Source organism: Thunnus thynnus, chromosome 22 (genome assembly GCF_963924715.1).
Source record: "Thunnus thynnus chromosome 22, fThuThy2.1, whole genome shotgun sequence".
Classification (NCBI taxonomy): Eukaryota; Metazoa; Chordata; class Actinopteri; order Scombriformes; family Scombridae; genus Thunnus; species Thunnus thynnus.
The window spans coordinates 18,751,742-18,765,700 of NC_089538.1; the positions used below are offsets into that span (position 1 = coordinate 18,751,742).

At 39.2% G+C, this 13,959-nt stretch overlaps 2 protein-coding genes across 2 annotated transcripts; both read right to left on the reverse strand.

Annotated features, from left to right (window-relative positions):
* Nucleotides 1–1,553: 1,553 nt before the first annotated feature.
* si:dkeyp-74b6.2 (cerebellin-1) lies at nucleotides 1,554–5,853 on the reverse strand. Its single transcript, XM_067579648.1, has 3 exons — nucleotides 5,102–5,853; nucleotides 2,989–3,108; nucleotides 1,554–2,123 (listed from the first exon to the last, which is right to left on the reverse strand). The coding sequence occupies exons 1-3, from the start codon at nucleotides 5,405–5,407 to the stop codon at nucleotides 1,926–1,928; spliced, it is 624 nt and encodes a 207-aa protein (XP_067435749.1). The 5' UTR covers nucleotides 5,408–5,853; the 3' UTR covers nucleotides 1,554–1,925.
* Nucleotides 5,854–8,722: 2,869 nt separating this feature from the next.
* LOC137174470 (E3 ubiquitin-protein ligase TRIM39-like) lies at nucleotides 8,723–13,043 on the reverse strand. The gene is made up of 9 exons (XM_067579768.1): nucleotides 12,610–13,043; nucleotides 12,084–12,477; nucleotides 11,812–11,907; nucleotides 11,481–11,714; nucleotides 11,244–11,391; nucleotides 11,117–11,143; nucleotides 10,946–11,010; nucleotides 10,416–10,538; nucleotides 8,723–9,643 (listed from the first exon to the last, which is right to left on the reverse strand). Exons 1-9 carry the CDS (start codon nucleotides 12,834–12,836, stop codon nucleotides 9,242–9,244), a joined length of 1,716 nt encoding a protein of 571 aa, XP_067435869.1. The 5' UTR covers nucleotides 12,837–13,043; the 3' UTR covers nucleotides 8,723–9,241.
* Between the last annotated feature and the right edge of the window lie 916 nt (nucleotides 13,044–13,959).

Genomic DNA, 13,959 nt, shown 5'->3' on the forward strand with positions numbered 1-13,959 from the left:
GAAAACAAATGACTTTTGTTGATGCTGAAAATGTACAATGGATCACTTCCATTTCACCAGGGAACTTTTTTAAGACATACTGCAACTGCTGTCAAGTTTTTAAGACAGCAAATATGAACACTTTATGACTTTAGTTTACTGAAACTGTTGTTTAAAATGCTTTTGTTCATGTTCAGGGCCTTCTGTGATCAGTTTTTGACTTCAAAGAGCCTTATTTGTTGCACACTGTTAACCTAGTTTTTGGAACCAAAGTCTTTGTACTCCAGACACGAATTTCCAAAGTGCTAACACAGGCCTCTGCTGTGCACCAGGGCGTTGAAACTAATCGGTTGTGACAGTCCAGTGTATACCCGGCAGGCTCCTGGCACCGGATCCCTTCCTTTGCTGCCAATGCTCCATCTGCCACCGGATTCTCTGCAGAGACACGCTGTGTGTCTCCGGGGACGACGAACTCACACAAGGATATATGGTATAAAATTACTTCTTAACAGGTATTTTCACGATGTTGGCACTGTATATGGGAAGAGTATCAGTAATAGTGTATGTTTTGGCATGTTTCAGGTCAGAATTGTGTTGTGTAAGCCCACCATTATCCAGAATACACCTCTTGGGGCATACAGCAGGGATGCCTACTATTTTCAGAACGACCATCTGTCTGCATCGAATGATTTATAGAGTGCGTATAAAGTGTAGTAGAGGTGGTTTGGAGGCCATAATAGTGTCAGTATTATATAAGCAAGGACAGAAGCATGTCAGTCAATAAGGGAGGTGTTAGATTAATTAAGACATAAATTATTAAATAACATTAATTAAGAATAATTACCAGCTAGGGTGGGCTTTTATTATCTTGCATATTTATTTTTTAACAAGTTTGCTAGTCTCAGTGGATTTTTTTACCATAGTAGAAAAACTTGAACTCATATCTGATAATAAAACCATTAATTCCAAAAAAATCTGATTTTAAATGACAAATGTAGTAAAAGGTTACCAGACCAGTCAAAAATCTAACTGAATACATCAATAAATAGTTGAATAATTACGTTGGGATTGTAAAAGAAATATAAAGCTTTATATTTTTTATTTAACCTCCAGTTAGTTGGTTACAAAAGAAAAAAGTTTTTTTTATTTCTTTCCTTTGTTGCCATTCAGTTGATAAAATAAATTTATTTATTTTACTCTTTGACTAGCTAACTTTATTCTTCAATTCTGTCATTTTTCCATTTTTTGGTCTTGGCACACATTTAAGTGTTCATCTATTCCCTAATTTCCCCACATTTAATGTTTTCCTGACAACATTTCCAATTTTATGCATGAATGATAAGGAGATGAGCGTGTCCAGAGAAGAAACTGGACCATGGTTTGTACAGGTGTGGTAGTTAACTAGCTTAGTCAACACGATACAACGACAACAGCCATTGCAGGTAATGTTTATCATCTATATGCTGCATACTGCTGTAGTATTATTGCTAAACATTTAGCCGGCAAGCTAATGCTAATTAGAAGTTCACAGACACCATTCTTCTTTCCTCATATCAGAGAATAGACAGTAATTTTCTTTATTGCCACAAACATTTTCTACGCTGTATTTCATGCATTGAAGGAAAATAACACACCTCAGACACCGGGTATAAGCAAGCATAGACAACACATCACAGTCTACTAGCCAGACAAAAGACACTGAGTCATAAAAGTGCAATGGAAATGGAAATTACATTCAGGATTATTTGGTGCAGAGGGAATTCACCCATTTTTCTGATACAAATGAAGATGCATCAAAGCAGTTTGATGTTGCTCCTGGTTTCAGCGTGGAATTGGATGTTTAACTATTGATGCTTCCTCCTTTCTGAACCTTGCCCTCTTTATCAATACCCTTAGCTATTACAAGAACATAAACCCTTCTAATCACTAACTTGCTCACCCCCACCCTACAAGGGAAACACCAGAAACCCAGAGAAAGTGGAGTACTTCCACCCTCCCATCAGGTTCCCCCTCTCCAGTTTGAGGTAAGCCTTGTCGCCTCTCTCCATCAACACCAGCCCTGCATTGGTGGCAGCTTCCCTGGTCACGTCCTGATCACCTGCGAAGGCCGAGATCACTGGCCAGCCGTTGAGAACCAGACTCACCTGGAAAAAAAGGGAGACTTGAATGAAACCCTGTATTTTCAAAATGTCAGCTTTTCTGGATGTTGTTTAGCTTGACAACCAGATATTTTTCAGTTCATCTACTTTGTTGTGAAAGGTTTCATACGCCATCCAAGGAGGGTTGAATCAAGGGCAACTGACTTGGTTGTAGATACTTGAAGATGTTTCGCTTCTCATCCAACGGGCTTCTTCAGTTCTAACTGACTGGTGGGGAGTCCCAGGTATTTAACCTCTGTGGGGTCATTATCAAGGTCATTGATACCACTTGTTTTGTTAGTGCTCCTGGCTGTTGTAATGACAGTCGTTAAGGTCTGTGGACTCACTTGAGGCCAAGTGTAAATGACAGTCGCTGGAGTTGTCACGAGGCCAAATGTTAATAGCTGTTAAATCTCCTGGGAAGGGATGAAAGGACAGCATTGTAGGTGGGAGATAAGTGGTGTCGTAGACCTCCTCCCCCTGTTAAGAGATGGTTTCTCTAATTTGATGTATATGGCCTCCTTCATTCCTGTTTCAAACCATCTGTCCTCTCTATCCAAAATAGGACAGGATAAACTCAACAGGGGAGGAGGTCAACGACACCATTTATCCCCCACCTCTCGATTCAATCCTCCTTGGATAACCGTGACCTGGATGACTGAGAATCTTCACAGACGTTTCATATGCCACTTGGCGAGAGAATATTTGGATTAAATTAAATGTTGACAATTAAATGTTTTGTGTTGCTGTCAACGCCTTAACAGCTCAACGGGAGAGGAAGCTAATACAGTAAATGCTTGAAACAAGTCAAAGTAAAAAAAAAAAACAGCTTTACTAAAAGTGGAATTGCTTTGAAAGTGGTTCTTCTTACTTGTATTGTCTGCCGGTTGTATACTTTGACCACGTGAAAGCTGAAACTGTAGACTCCTTTTCTGGGAGCCACAAAGATACTCCTCGCTGGGTCAAAATGGCCGCCAACGTTTACTAAGATCTGAAAAGGAAAAAAAGAAAAAGAGAGAGAAGTAGTACAATCAGGCCTTGAGTCAAGCTTCTAATAGTCCATTCAATTTTTTAATATTTGATCAAAAATATGTAATTCGAGGAAGGTTTGTGATATTTGTTGAGCCACAATTATGTTTTTTCATCAAATTTTTCATCATCAAGCACTTAAATCCTGCCCACTCTCTTTGACGCTAATTTGAAGAACAAGAAAATGAGGATGTGAAAAAAGTGTTCTAGCAGGACTTTTGAAAGAAGATGCAGTACACCCACTGCAAGACACAAACCACTCTGAAAACCAATAGAAAAGAGAATGACGTATAAACCAGACCGAACATGACATATAGGACTCGTCATGTCTGGTCTGGTTTGTACATCTCTTTTTTCATTATTGGTTTTCAGTCACAGTTCCTAGAAATTGCATTCATTACTCAGCATTACTGCTTAGTATCATTATTATGCAATACTTCCAGGCTAACAAATTAATATGAGACATGCAGCTTGGTGTTTGTGGCCCTGTTGATGATGATAATTTAGATACCGATAATGACTCAGGTTATAATGTTTGCTGCCAGTAATGCAGTGTGCCTTCTGTGTTTATAGTGTGATCAGTGACTGGGGAGTCAATGGGAATAGATCCTGTTTATTTGCAGTATTTGCAGGCAGTATTATCATAGATCCAGTTATGATTGCAGGAGGCGAAAACACAGAACAAAGACAAACAACTTAAATTGAGCTCACTATTTAACATGTAGAAAATGGGGGAGCTACAAGTTACACTATACATTTTGGTCTGAGGCTTCATTTTATGATTTGGACCCTTAGTGTCAAAGTTCCTGAATTAAATGATGGTATCTTAATATGTTTGTCATCTCTAGTCTTTTATTCACTTTTTATCACTGCATTTTCACAACTAGTGTCACATTACTGTTGTCCCTTATAATGTGATGTTATGTGAGTCCATGTTGCCTTTTGTCTTGAGTACATCCTAAAAGCTGTGGACTGCTTATTCTTGGGATTCAATTGTCCACATTTGGTGCTTGTGTTGTGATATTTCGTCAGACAATGAACTCTTGTCCCCATTTTGTTAAATGGTTGATGATCTGTGAAAGCACCACGGACAACTATTAAAGAAGTCTAGGACTTTACTGTTCGGTCCCTGAAAAGCCTACCTAAAACTAAACCTAAAGTTTCAATGAAGGGGAATCTTAATGCTACAGCATGCTTCCAACAAAATCTTGTGAACCATCCCAGAAGAGTACGCACCATGTCTGGGTCTCCACATACCTTTGGCAATGTAGTGTATGTTTAAATGGGTAACTTGAGTTAAGATTATATGTAATTAGCTTTGTAGAAATCATGCTTTTTGTCCAGAAAACATCCACTGAGACTCCACTGAGCTCAACATCAATCAGTTACAAAGATTTCATAACTCTTTCTCTCCTGAACTTCATGAACTATTTAAACTATGCATTGCTGATATAAAATGAAACACCATTCTGTGGCTGCATAATGTTTTTTGTACCTCCAATATATTCAGGAACCCACTTAACTAACATCTCTAGTAGGCGTCCTCGTTTTTGTTTTGTTTTTACAATCAGAAACATAAATCCAATCACAGACCAGTACAGCAATTGGAGTGTTCATCCAATCTGGCGCAGAAGAGGTAAAATATTTTGTTTCTTCTGGGATGCTCTGCAAGTGGTTAGACGTGTATGAACTCTCTGTGAACTCAACTTTTAAACTTTTTTTTTGCAAAGCCAACTGACTTTTTTTCTTGGATTAACCAAAATGCCAAGACGGGAACAAAAGACTGAAGCAATGCTGAGTTCAAATTTATTTTCATCAATTCCCACTGAGCACTGCTAGATTGGGCTGTCTTTGTGAAGCTAAGGTTCATCTGGACATCATCCAGATAATAAGCTGCTGAATCCTTGTTACCAATAAACAAGAAGCATATTAGCACAAATACTACCGAAACCCACCTGGTCAAAGTAGATTGTCATGGTGCGGTTGCTCATCTCTGAGGGTTCATGGTTGGTGTTACGGATGGCTGAAAAGGCCACCCGACCAGTTCCTGACCTTACCGACATGCCCAGAGCATTACCCGCTGGCTCTGCTGTGGGGTTGGAGTCGCACACCACCAGACACTTTCCCTCCAACACGATTGGCTCTGTGTCATTCTGGCAACTGACCTCTGATGGCCCCCAATGGATGAGAAGCAGCAGTCCAACGAAAAAGACAGAGCGGGGAGCAGAGTAGAGTGAAGCGGGAGGAGATGGATAGGGCATAGTTCCAAATGAGGACGAGCTTTGAGACCTGTTAGGTCTTCGTTGGTGTTTTCACTCCCCCCACACTGAGGAAGATCCTCAGAAACAGTATGGCCACCACAAATCTTCAGCGAGAACGTGAAGATGTGGTTGGAGCGCACCTCACTTTAGCAACAGGGTCATAATTTCATCCGAAAAGAACACATCAACCAAGGATTTCTCGCATCCCGTGGGACATGAATCCTCAACTAACAGTTCTGCCAAGACTGGGTGGAGATGGCGTCTCTTCGGAGAGGGCTATTAGTTGGCACCAAGATGGTGGCCTCCCATAACAGCAGACAGGAAGTCCTTATATGGACAGTAAAAATGGAGGCTATTGAGCTCCTCAGATCACAGTGAGAATGCCCATCAGCTAGTTGGATACTGACAAAGAAGTCCAAATCACTTGGCTGTCAATGTTTCAGGCCTGTTTGACTAGAAGAGAAATAAAAGCACAATTTTGCACATGACAATTTCACATATTTTATGTATGTGATATTCTACTGTCTGCATCATATTTTAAATTTAGAATTTATGGTTAATACAACCATATATTGACTTTATTAATATTTAACCAAATAATTTTTCAGTATTAGCAAAGACCAGTTCCTTAACCTTAATCAAGTGCTGTGAGTGCCTAAACATAACCATTAAAATATTTAATAATGCTTAAGTTGCAGTGAGCAAATTTTGTAGGAAAACAAATGATATGTCAGTGATTGTCTTGCAAAAATGTTAAGTGCACATTTACAGATATGTTAATTAAAACCTTTTTCTAATAATGCTGATAAAAAAACCCAAATTTGGGCAGCATTATGTTTCTGTCAAAATGTATTTGCTGGTGCAAAACAGGATAATGTAAACCTAATTTCTGGGAGACAGGGTTAGATAAATACAGTTAGTGGGGGCTTCTATAGAAGCCACTATGTATCTATTTCATGCAAGGTTATTATCTAAAATAAAACTGAATTAAAATCAGACAAAAAAGGGCAACAAAATACACAATCTCCAGCATCTCCAACTTCCTGGTGGCACATTTCTGCCACAAATCTTCACTGTATAAATATCAATGTGTTTATTACATTGGTCACCTGTGGAAATTCTTTAAACTTGCATCGTGGCTTTAGGTATATTTTAAAAATCACATCACACCAATATATTTGGCTGTCCAGCAATGTTAAAATCTACGGTGCTGTAACATGAAATGGCCCAGATCACATAAGACAGGAGAAATCCAACATCCAATAACGTGCATAAGTGGATGGCAATAAAAAATACAAGAAAAATTATTTGAAGAAGAAAAGTGATGAGGTAATGCTTTGGCCAGGAAGAGGCCCTGAGTGCTGCCAGCTGGACTCAATAGGGGGGATAGTGGACTATCACAATCCCACCACCGAGAGGCCATCTGTGGGTAAATACTCCCCCTCTTTCCCCCCCTGCACGTTTCCAATTGAATCTCTGTTTCTGTTCTTGCATTCCTTTACATAAACACACACACATAGAGTACTGCAAACACATATTCCAGCTCTGTCTTAAAGTACACCCACATTATTTGAGAACACTATTACCAATTGCCAAAAGTCACACAGCAGTTGTTTCATCCTTTGATTAATGATAAAACATCTGTTCAGCGTAGTGAAACTGGAAGACTTCATTAAACATTACTAAAGATATTGCATCATTCTGCAAAGTCAGACGACTAACCACAAGTAGCGCTTCAATATCACACCCAACAATAAATAGAACAAGCATTTTCAAGAAAAACTACCCTTGCAACTTGTATACAGTAAGTATGTCATGAACAAAATTGAGAAGAAAAGTGAAAAACACCCACCTCTCACTCTTAGCTTTGGCTCTGCAGTGAGATACAGTAACCAGCTTGCCTCAGTAAAGTTAGAGCATCCCAACAGCCCGGTTCTCCCCTTACCTGCAGCTTTATCTCTGCTTCTCTCCCTCTCTTTTCCCCATCTCTCTTCCTCTATCTCTCTGTTCCAGGAAACCCCAGTGTTTGAGCAGACGTTTAATTACATCACGAGCATTGCGGCCCTTCTGTTCTCACGTCTCCTCGACCCCCTACCCGTTCCTCCCCCCCCTTCCTCCTCCTCTCTTTTAACTCAGATCACACATCGGATACCGGAAATGAAAGACTTTATCCCAAACTGCTATGTATCCGTTCTATGGGGAAAAAATCTGTCATTTCTGACAAAAACATCCCTTTCATGCAGGTTTAGAAAAACAAAACAAACGATTTGGCAAAGCTGTTATGTTCTGAGGTGACAAATAAAATTTTTCACAGAATTTATCTCATTAAACTGGAGAAAGAATTTGTGACATCCACCACTTCATATCACATCCCAGAATGGGGCGAATTCATTGGGTTTTAGAAAGATATGTAGCTGGATATCATCTGCATGGAAATTAACACCATCAACTGAGAAGAGCATTGGGCCTAGTATTGACCCCTGAGGAACTCCAGGGGTACAGCTTGCACAGAAAGAAAAGACCTAACAAAGTACAACTCAATATGTTTAGTCACAAATGTAGGATTGAAAACATGGGAGTGCAGACTGTGATTGATGGTAGACCAACAAGCTATGGGAAGATGTCCATGGAGGAGAGAAATCCACTTTCATATGACCCTTCTCTACCAGATTCCAAGGACATGGACAAAAGAAATGCAGATTGGCACAAAGTAGTGCAAACTGTCAGAGAAAGCGGTGAGTTATTTATTTACTTGTTTATTGCTAAGAAATGTTAACAAGCTAAAAACTTGTTGACATTATGAAGTAAACATCTCCACGTTCTTGCCAGCAGGTGTTGACATGCCCATAGTGACAATGGAGAAGTGGCGAAGGCGATGTTGTGTGAATTATTCGCTTCTAGTGGGTCTTCACTGTAAGGGTTTTCAACAGCTGTGAGACTACAGCATGCTTTAGGCTAGAAGTGAAAGAGCCAGTGGAAAGAGTGCTATTTATAATGAAGAGAATAGGTTTCCATGGCTTTTGGGCTGATTGGGATCATGTCATTTGTGCAAGAAGTGAATCAAATCTAATCTATAGTTTCCTTTTAGATAAGAGAGAGAGATCCAAATTGTTCAGCACTGGAAGGGAAGGGTAAAATGAACAGACAAACGTGTGGTCTCTAGGGAGGTTAACTGTCATACACTCAACATTTTTGATTCTAAAAAGGTGGAAAAAATGCATACATACAGGGACTAAAAATGCTCTCAGTGTTTTGTTGCTGTTACTAGCAATGTCAAAGAAATAGGTGAGTCTTTAGAGGTGTGTACTGTTTTAATTGTTTGATCTGAAAACCAGTTTTTACACAATAAGAAACCATCATCTGATGTAGGTCAGGGTATAGTTAAAACACTAACAAAGATCCATAAAAACAAAGGCATTCACCAGCTGTCATATTGTTTTATAACATAATTACTGCTCAGAAATGAGCAGGCTCACACCCAGTCATATGGGTATGGCACTGAATAAAGTTCATATAAATTTTAGAGTCATGACATGGTAACATTTTGTAAAGATTCTTTTGAATAATAAAACAGTGAAAAATTCTAAATTCTAAAAAGCAGACAATTCATGTTGTCTTACTGCCATGTTGTAGGCAGTGAAAACATGTGCCTCATGTCTTCCACAGAGCGTAAATTTCGGCCTGTTGCAGGTCAATGTTGGTCAAATACTATTATACAATAAATGTAAAAAAAAAAAGGTGGCTCAACCAAAATGGTCAAAAAATGTTATTGAACAAGAACTTAGATATCTGCTTTTTTGAACATTGGTTTGCAACTCCCTTTCTTTTGACACATCATACAGCTGCCTCAATGAGTACATCCTGTCGTTCTCTGACCCCTACCTCAACAGGACAGATCACTAATGGGGCGGTGTTCTTGCCGTTGTCTTGAACACAGGGATTAAAGTATGGGTGGAGAGATTCAGTGAAGGTGCACCCGCTGTACGTATAAATGTGAGTCTTTGCTTCTACATCAAAGAAGGAGACCACACCTTCCTCATAGTCCAGGAAGACACCCACTTTCTGTGGGGTTTCTTTGAGGTGGAGGGTGATGGAGGGGCTGGTGCAGGCACTCAGGCTACCGCCTTTCCGTCGGCAGATTACCCAGTAACCACTGTCGGGACGCACCTTGATGGCCCCCTTCCTGTTTATAGAGTCTCTGGCAACGCCGAGATCCCAGTCTGTTTTATCATCAACCTGAAACACAACGTCCAGAATATTGAGTCAGACAGGCGGCAATAAAACCCGAGAAAAACAAAACATTCTTAAGAAACACATTTGCTAGGTGCTTTCTCACAATGAAAATGTGTGATGCACTTTTACAGCGTATCACAGTTAGATCAACTGTGCTTGAATTTACTACATGGAGAATATCTTGTGTGATTTTTAAGCTTTTCTTTTAATATAACATGTTAAATAAGGTATTACTTCAAATGAAAAATAAAAAAATACCATGAAAACAACAAAAGAAACAGCAGAGTAAACTAGCAAAGTCTAGAGAGAGTGTTTAAACTGATGTTAAATACTATTCATTACATCATTACTGTGTATGCAACATGTTTTTTTTTTTTTAAAAAAAAAAAAGGCAATTCAGATTAAGACCAACAGTACATGTCACAAGTAATCAAATCCAATATATTTATGCATGAAATAAAAAGGTGGATTTTTGACACAAATGTACTTCCGTATTTGGTTACAATCGCTATTATATGTGCACTAAATGTCAGCACAACCTTTACTTTATCCCCACAAAACATGCCTAAAACTGGTCATAATTACAGTATTAATTGTGATCGGTTGTGCATGTTACTTGTACCTAAAAGTAAAGATAATATGTAGCTTGCTGTGTCTGATCAACCAGTTTAAAGATGTTGGTGTAAAACTATGGTTCCTTTGAAGACCCAATATATTAGATTTTTTTAAGTGTACTGCTGGCTTAAAGTGTGTTTTTATGTTTATTAGCTCCTACCTGAACCACCCAGTAGCGTCTTCCAGATGCAAAGCTTTGTTTCCCCAGGACACAAACACAGGAGTCAAACCGCTGAGGATTGTCTGGGAGTGGAGCCTTCTTCTTCTGGCAGCTGATGCTCACCTGAAGATCATCATCATCATCATTATCATCACTATCATCATCATCATCATAACGCAGAGCTACCAGCTGGTTATTGTTCTCCAAATAAACAATTAAAGCACTTTTAGCTTCACTTCTAATGCCTCTTCACACCTCCATTTTTAAGTCAGTGTCACATTACCACCACCTCTATTACAGTGCAATACAAGCCAGCAGGGGGTGTTTCAGCACAAACACTAAAACAATTTTGGCTCAACACGCTTTCAACCTGCTGCGTCAGAACAAAAGATATCACACAAACTTGAAAAAGATGTCCTTTTCAATGCCATCCCAATCTTAAATGTGAGAAACCCAAACAATCTTGTAATCTCCTTTTAAAAGTGAGTCATTTACACTAATTATTTAGCGATAACACAGTCATGCTTTACCCTTTTTCCATCTGGAGACAGCGCCAGCCAGCCTGAAGCAGTCGCAGGATCCAGAGTGACATCGACTAGAGAAATAGAAAAGAAAAACAATTTTGAGTACTCAAAAGGGGCTCTGATCAATTTAAACATATTTACTGAAATAAGCAATTGGATGTCTGATCGAGCGCTTACCTGCGTATTGATTCATCTTGTCTGCTTCTGTAAAAAGGGAGAAAAAAAGGGTTATTTTCATGTATTGATTTCACAAGAGTCTCTTAAATCTTTGGTCATTCTGTGAATCAATCAAAGGATTACTGACCTGCTGCACACAGTGAGTTTGCAAGCTCCTGGCTGATGTCCACAAGCTTAGCTATGCCTCTCCTCACTGTCCCCATGCAATTATCTGAGTGGACTGGGACCTCAGACCAGTCCCTGGTAGATGGGAGTCTACTTAGAGATGGGAAGCTCTAGAATAGAAAAGGACATATACTCTTGAGTACTGTTTTGATATGTTTCCACAGTAAAGAAATACTGAAGTGTAGTTCATATATCTAACCTGTAGGAGGTGAAGAGGGTTCTGGGTGAGCTCCAGGTGGTGCAGCTCGCTGCTTCTCGTCTGCAGGTCATTGATTTCTTGCTCCAGCTCATCGAGCAGCTCCTTAGCTCTAGTCTCAGCTTCTTCCTGCTTCTGCTTGAGCTCCTCGACAAGCCCGGCCTGGTGTCTCTGAATGGTGCTTATCAGCATGCTGCAGACCTGAACGCTGCTTTGAATCTCTTTCTCTGTGATTTTCTGTTGAATGAAGTGACAGAATGTGTAAACTTACAGGTAAAAACAGACCAACCTGACTAATTAAATCTTTCTAAGTATGCTTCCATGCAAAGCTTACTTTGCTTAGATCCATTGAATGTTTGATTTCTTCCACTTTTTTCAGTCTGGCCTGGACCAGCTGTTGAATGTCGGACTTTGTCTGCCTCAAATGAGTCTGCGAAAGCCAGGAAAGATTTGGGTTTTTAAGACAAGAATTGTACAAAAACTTGTAAGAAATTGTTTACTGGCTTCAGGGAGAAATACGCTACTTGCGAGTTTATTTCCTTGCTTAAAAAAATACAAAATACATAAACAAATTTGTCTAGATCAATAAAATAAACTCCTCCTCACCTTGATCCTCTTGCTCTCCTTCTCCATGGGAACGATCTTGTGCTGTTTGTGGTCCCTCTTTGTGCATTCCACACACACGGGTATCTGGTCTGTCTTGCAAAACATCTCCAGAGGCTTGTTGTGATTTCTGCAAAGGTGACTGGTGGCGAAGGTAGCCGGATCCGTCAGCCGGTGTCTCTGCAGGGCTGGATCCCTCAGGTGAGACATGAGGTGAGTTTCACAGTAAGACAACTGGCAGACGAGGCACGACTTTGCCGCTGTCAACTTGTTTTCGTGACAGATATCACAAAGAACATCGTCAGCCTTTGAAAGTTGTTTTGGGGAATGTTCCCCACTTCCTAGTCGCACCGCAACGTCAACATCCTCCTCTTGCTTTAGTGTGGGTGACAGAGACCTTTTGATTTGAATTAAATTCAGTTAAATTTCAATTTAATTCAAATAATTTGCTCTAAATTTAGAGCACATTTTGAAATGGCTTACACGAATTTGAAAGATAAACGTTATTGAGATAATAAATATAACAAACCTTTTAAAGAATTCAATGATATCAGCAAAGTTCCGGTTGATCCTGAGGTCTGGACGACCTCGAAACGTCTCTTTGCACAGCGGACACTCCGACTTGTCCTTCGTATCCCAGAAGTGTTCGATACAGTCCAGACAGAAGTTGTGTCCACATGGGATGGAGACGGGGTCGGTGTAGATATCCAGACAGATGCAGCAATGGAACTGCTTCTCAAACGGCTTGGAGGCCATGTTCCTGACTGGAAAATTAGATTATTTTACTCAAACATGCTCAGAGGTCATGTATGCACAAATTACATGTCATGTATGGAAGGAATTTTTGCTTCTAAAAGAAGGGTTGAACATGACACAAATAGTGTTTTTCTCCTCCCACGCAGGTAAAGGTGTAGTTCAAATGTTTGCTTGACTTCTTGCGAAAGCCATAAACCCATATCTAAAAATCTGACAGAGCAGGAATTTTGTTCACCCTGTTAAACTAGTGGTGTGTTTTCAGTCCAGCCAAAAATAGTTTCTACTCATTGCAACATTACATCTGATGTTGCACGTCTACATTTATTCAGGAGAACTGGTGAAAGCTTTTAGTTTAATGTCAAGCTGGACTAAAAACCTACTGACTCTTGGGTCATAAATTTAATCACATAAAAATATTACAATAAACTGAAAATGTGAGAAAAAATGTCTATTTGAGGAGTTTTCCTGCAATACTTTTAAGCAAACTGATTTATTTGTTCATGTAATTTAATTATATTTTCAGGTAAAACTAGTACTGACATATAACTTTTATAAAACATATATACACTAGTGCTCACTCGCCATATCATTACAACATGAAAAACAATATCCCACTGCTTTGACACACTCAAACACACTGGCCATCAGCCCGTATTACATGCTGAAGTCACTCTAGTCAACACATGTTAATGTTCCTATTAACTTCTGGGCCAGCACACACATGCTGAATGATAATTACACAAAGAAAATAAAGTTTTTCAGGATTGTAGCACATATATGACTCATTGTAATTGAGTAAAAAAGTGAAATCTAACACTGAACAATACTAAGTTGCTGTACAACAGGCTGCTAATGAATTGCACTTTGCAATGACATTTATAATTACATAGGATAGATTATAATGTAATGACCAGTTGTTGCCAGACAAGAAATAATAGATCTTATAAATAGCTATAAAATATAATAGACTTACGCTCAGTTACCTTTAATGACACATTAATTACTGTTCTTGTGTTAAGAACAAACAGTAAGTAGATTTTGGTGAAGTTTTGAGAAGTTTTTCAGTTATAAATCTAAATTTGGAGATTAGAATTGAACCATCTCTGTGGCTGCAACCTCTTGC

Excerpts from the sequence above, each read along its gene's own strand:
- si:dkeyp-74b6.2 (XM_067579648.1), bottom strand. The coding sequence starts at position 5,407 with ATGCCCTATCCATCTCCTCCCGCTTCACTCTACTCTGCTCCCCGCTCT. Across the intron at positions 3,109-5,101 it reads TGACAATCTACTTTGACCAG|ATCTTAGTAAACGTTGGCGG; the intron begins GTGGGTTTCGGT and ends TTTCCTTTTCAG. Across the intron at positions 2,124-2,988 it reads ACAACCGGCAGACAATACAA|GTGAGTCTGGTTCTCAACGG; the intron begins GTAAGAAGAACC and ends CTTTTTTTCCAG.
- LOC137174470 (XM_067579768.1), bottom strand. The coding sequence starts at position 12,836 with ATGGCCTCCAAGCCGTTTGAGAAGCAGTTCCATTGCTGCATCTGTCTG. Across the intron at positions 10,539-10,945 it reads TGTCTCCAGATGGAAAAAGG|GTGAGCATCAGCTGCCAGAA; the intron begins GTAAAGCATGAC and ends GATGATCTTCAG. Across the intron at positions 9,644-10,415 it reads GACGCTACTGGGTGGTTCAG|GTTGATGATAAAACAGACTG; the intron begins GTAGGAGCTAAT and ends GTTGTGTTTCAG.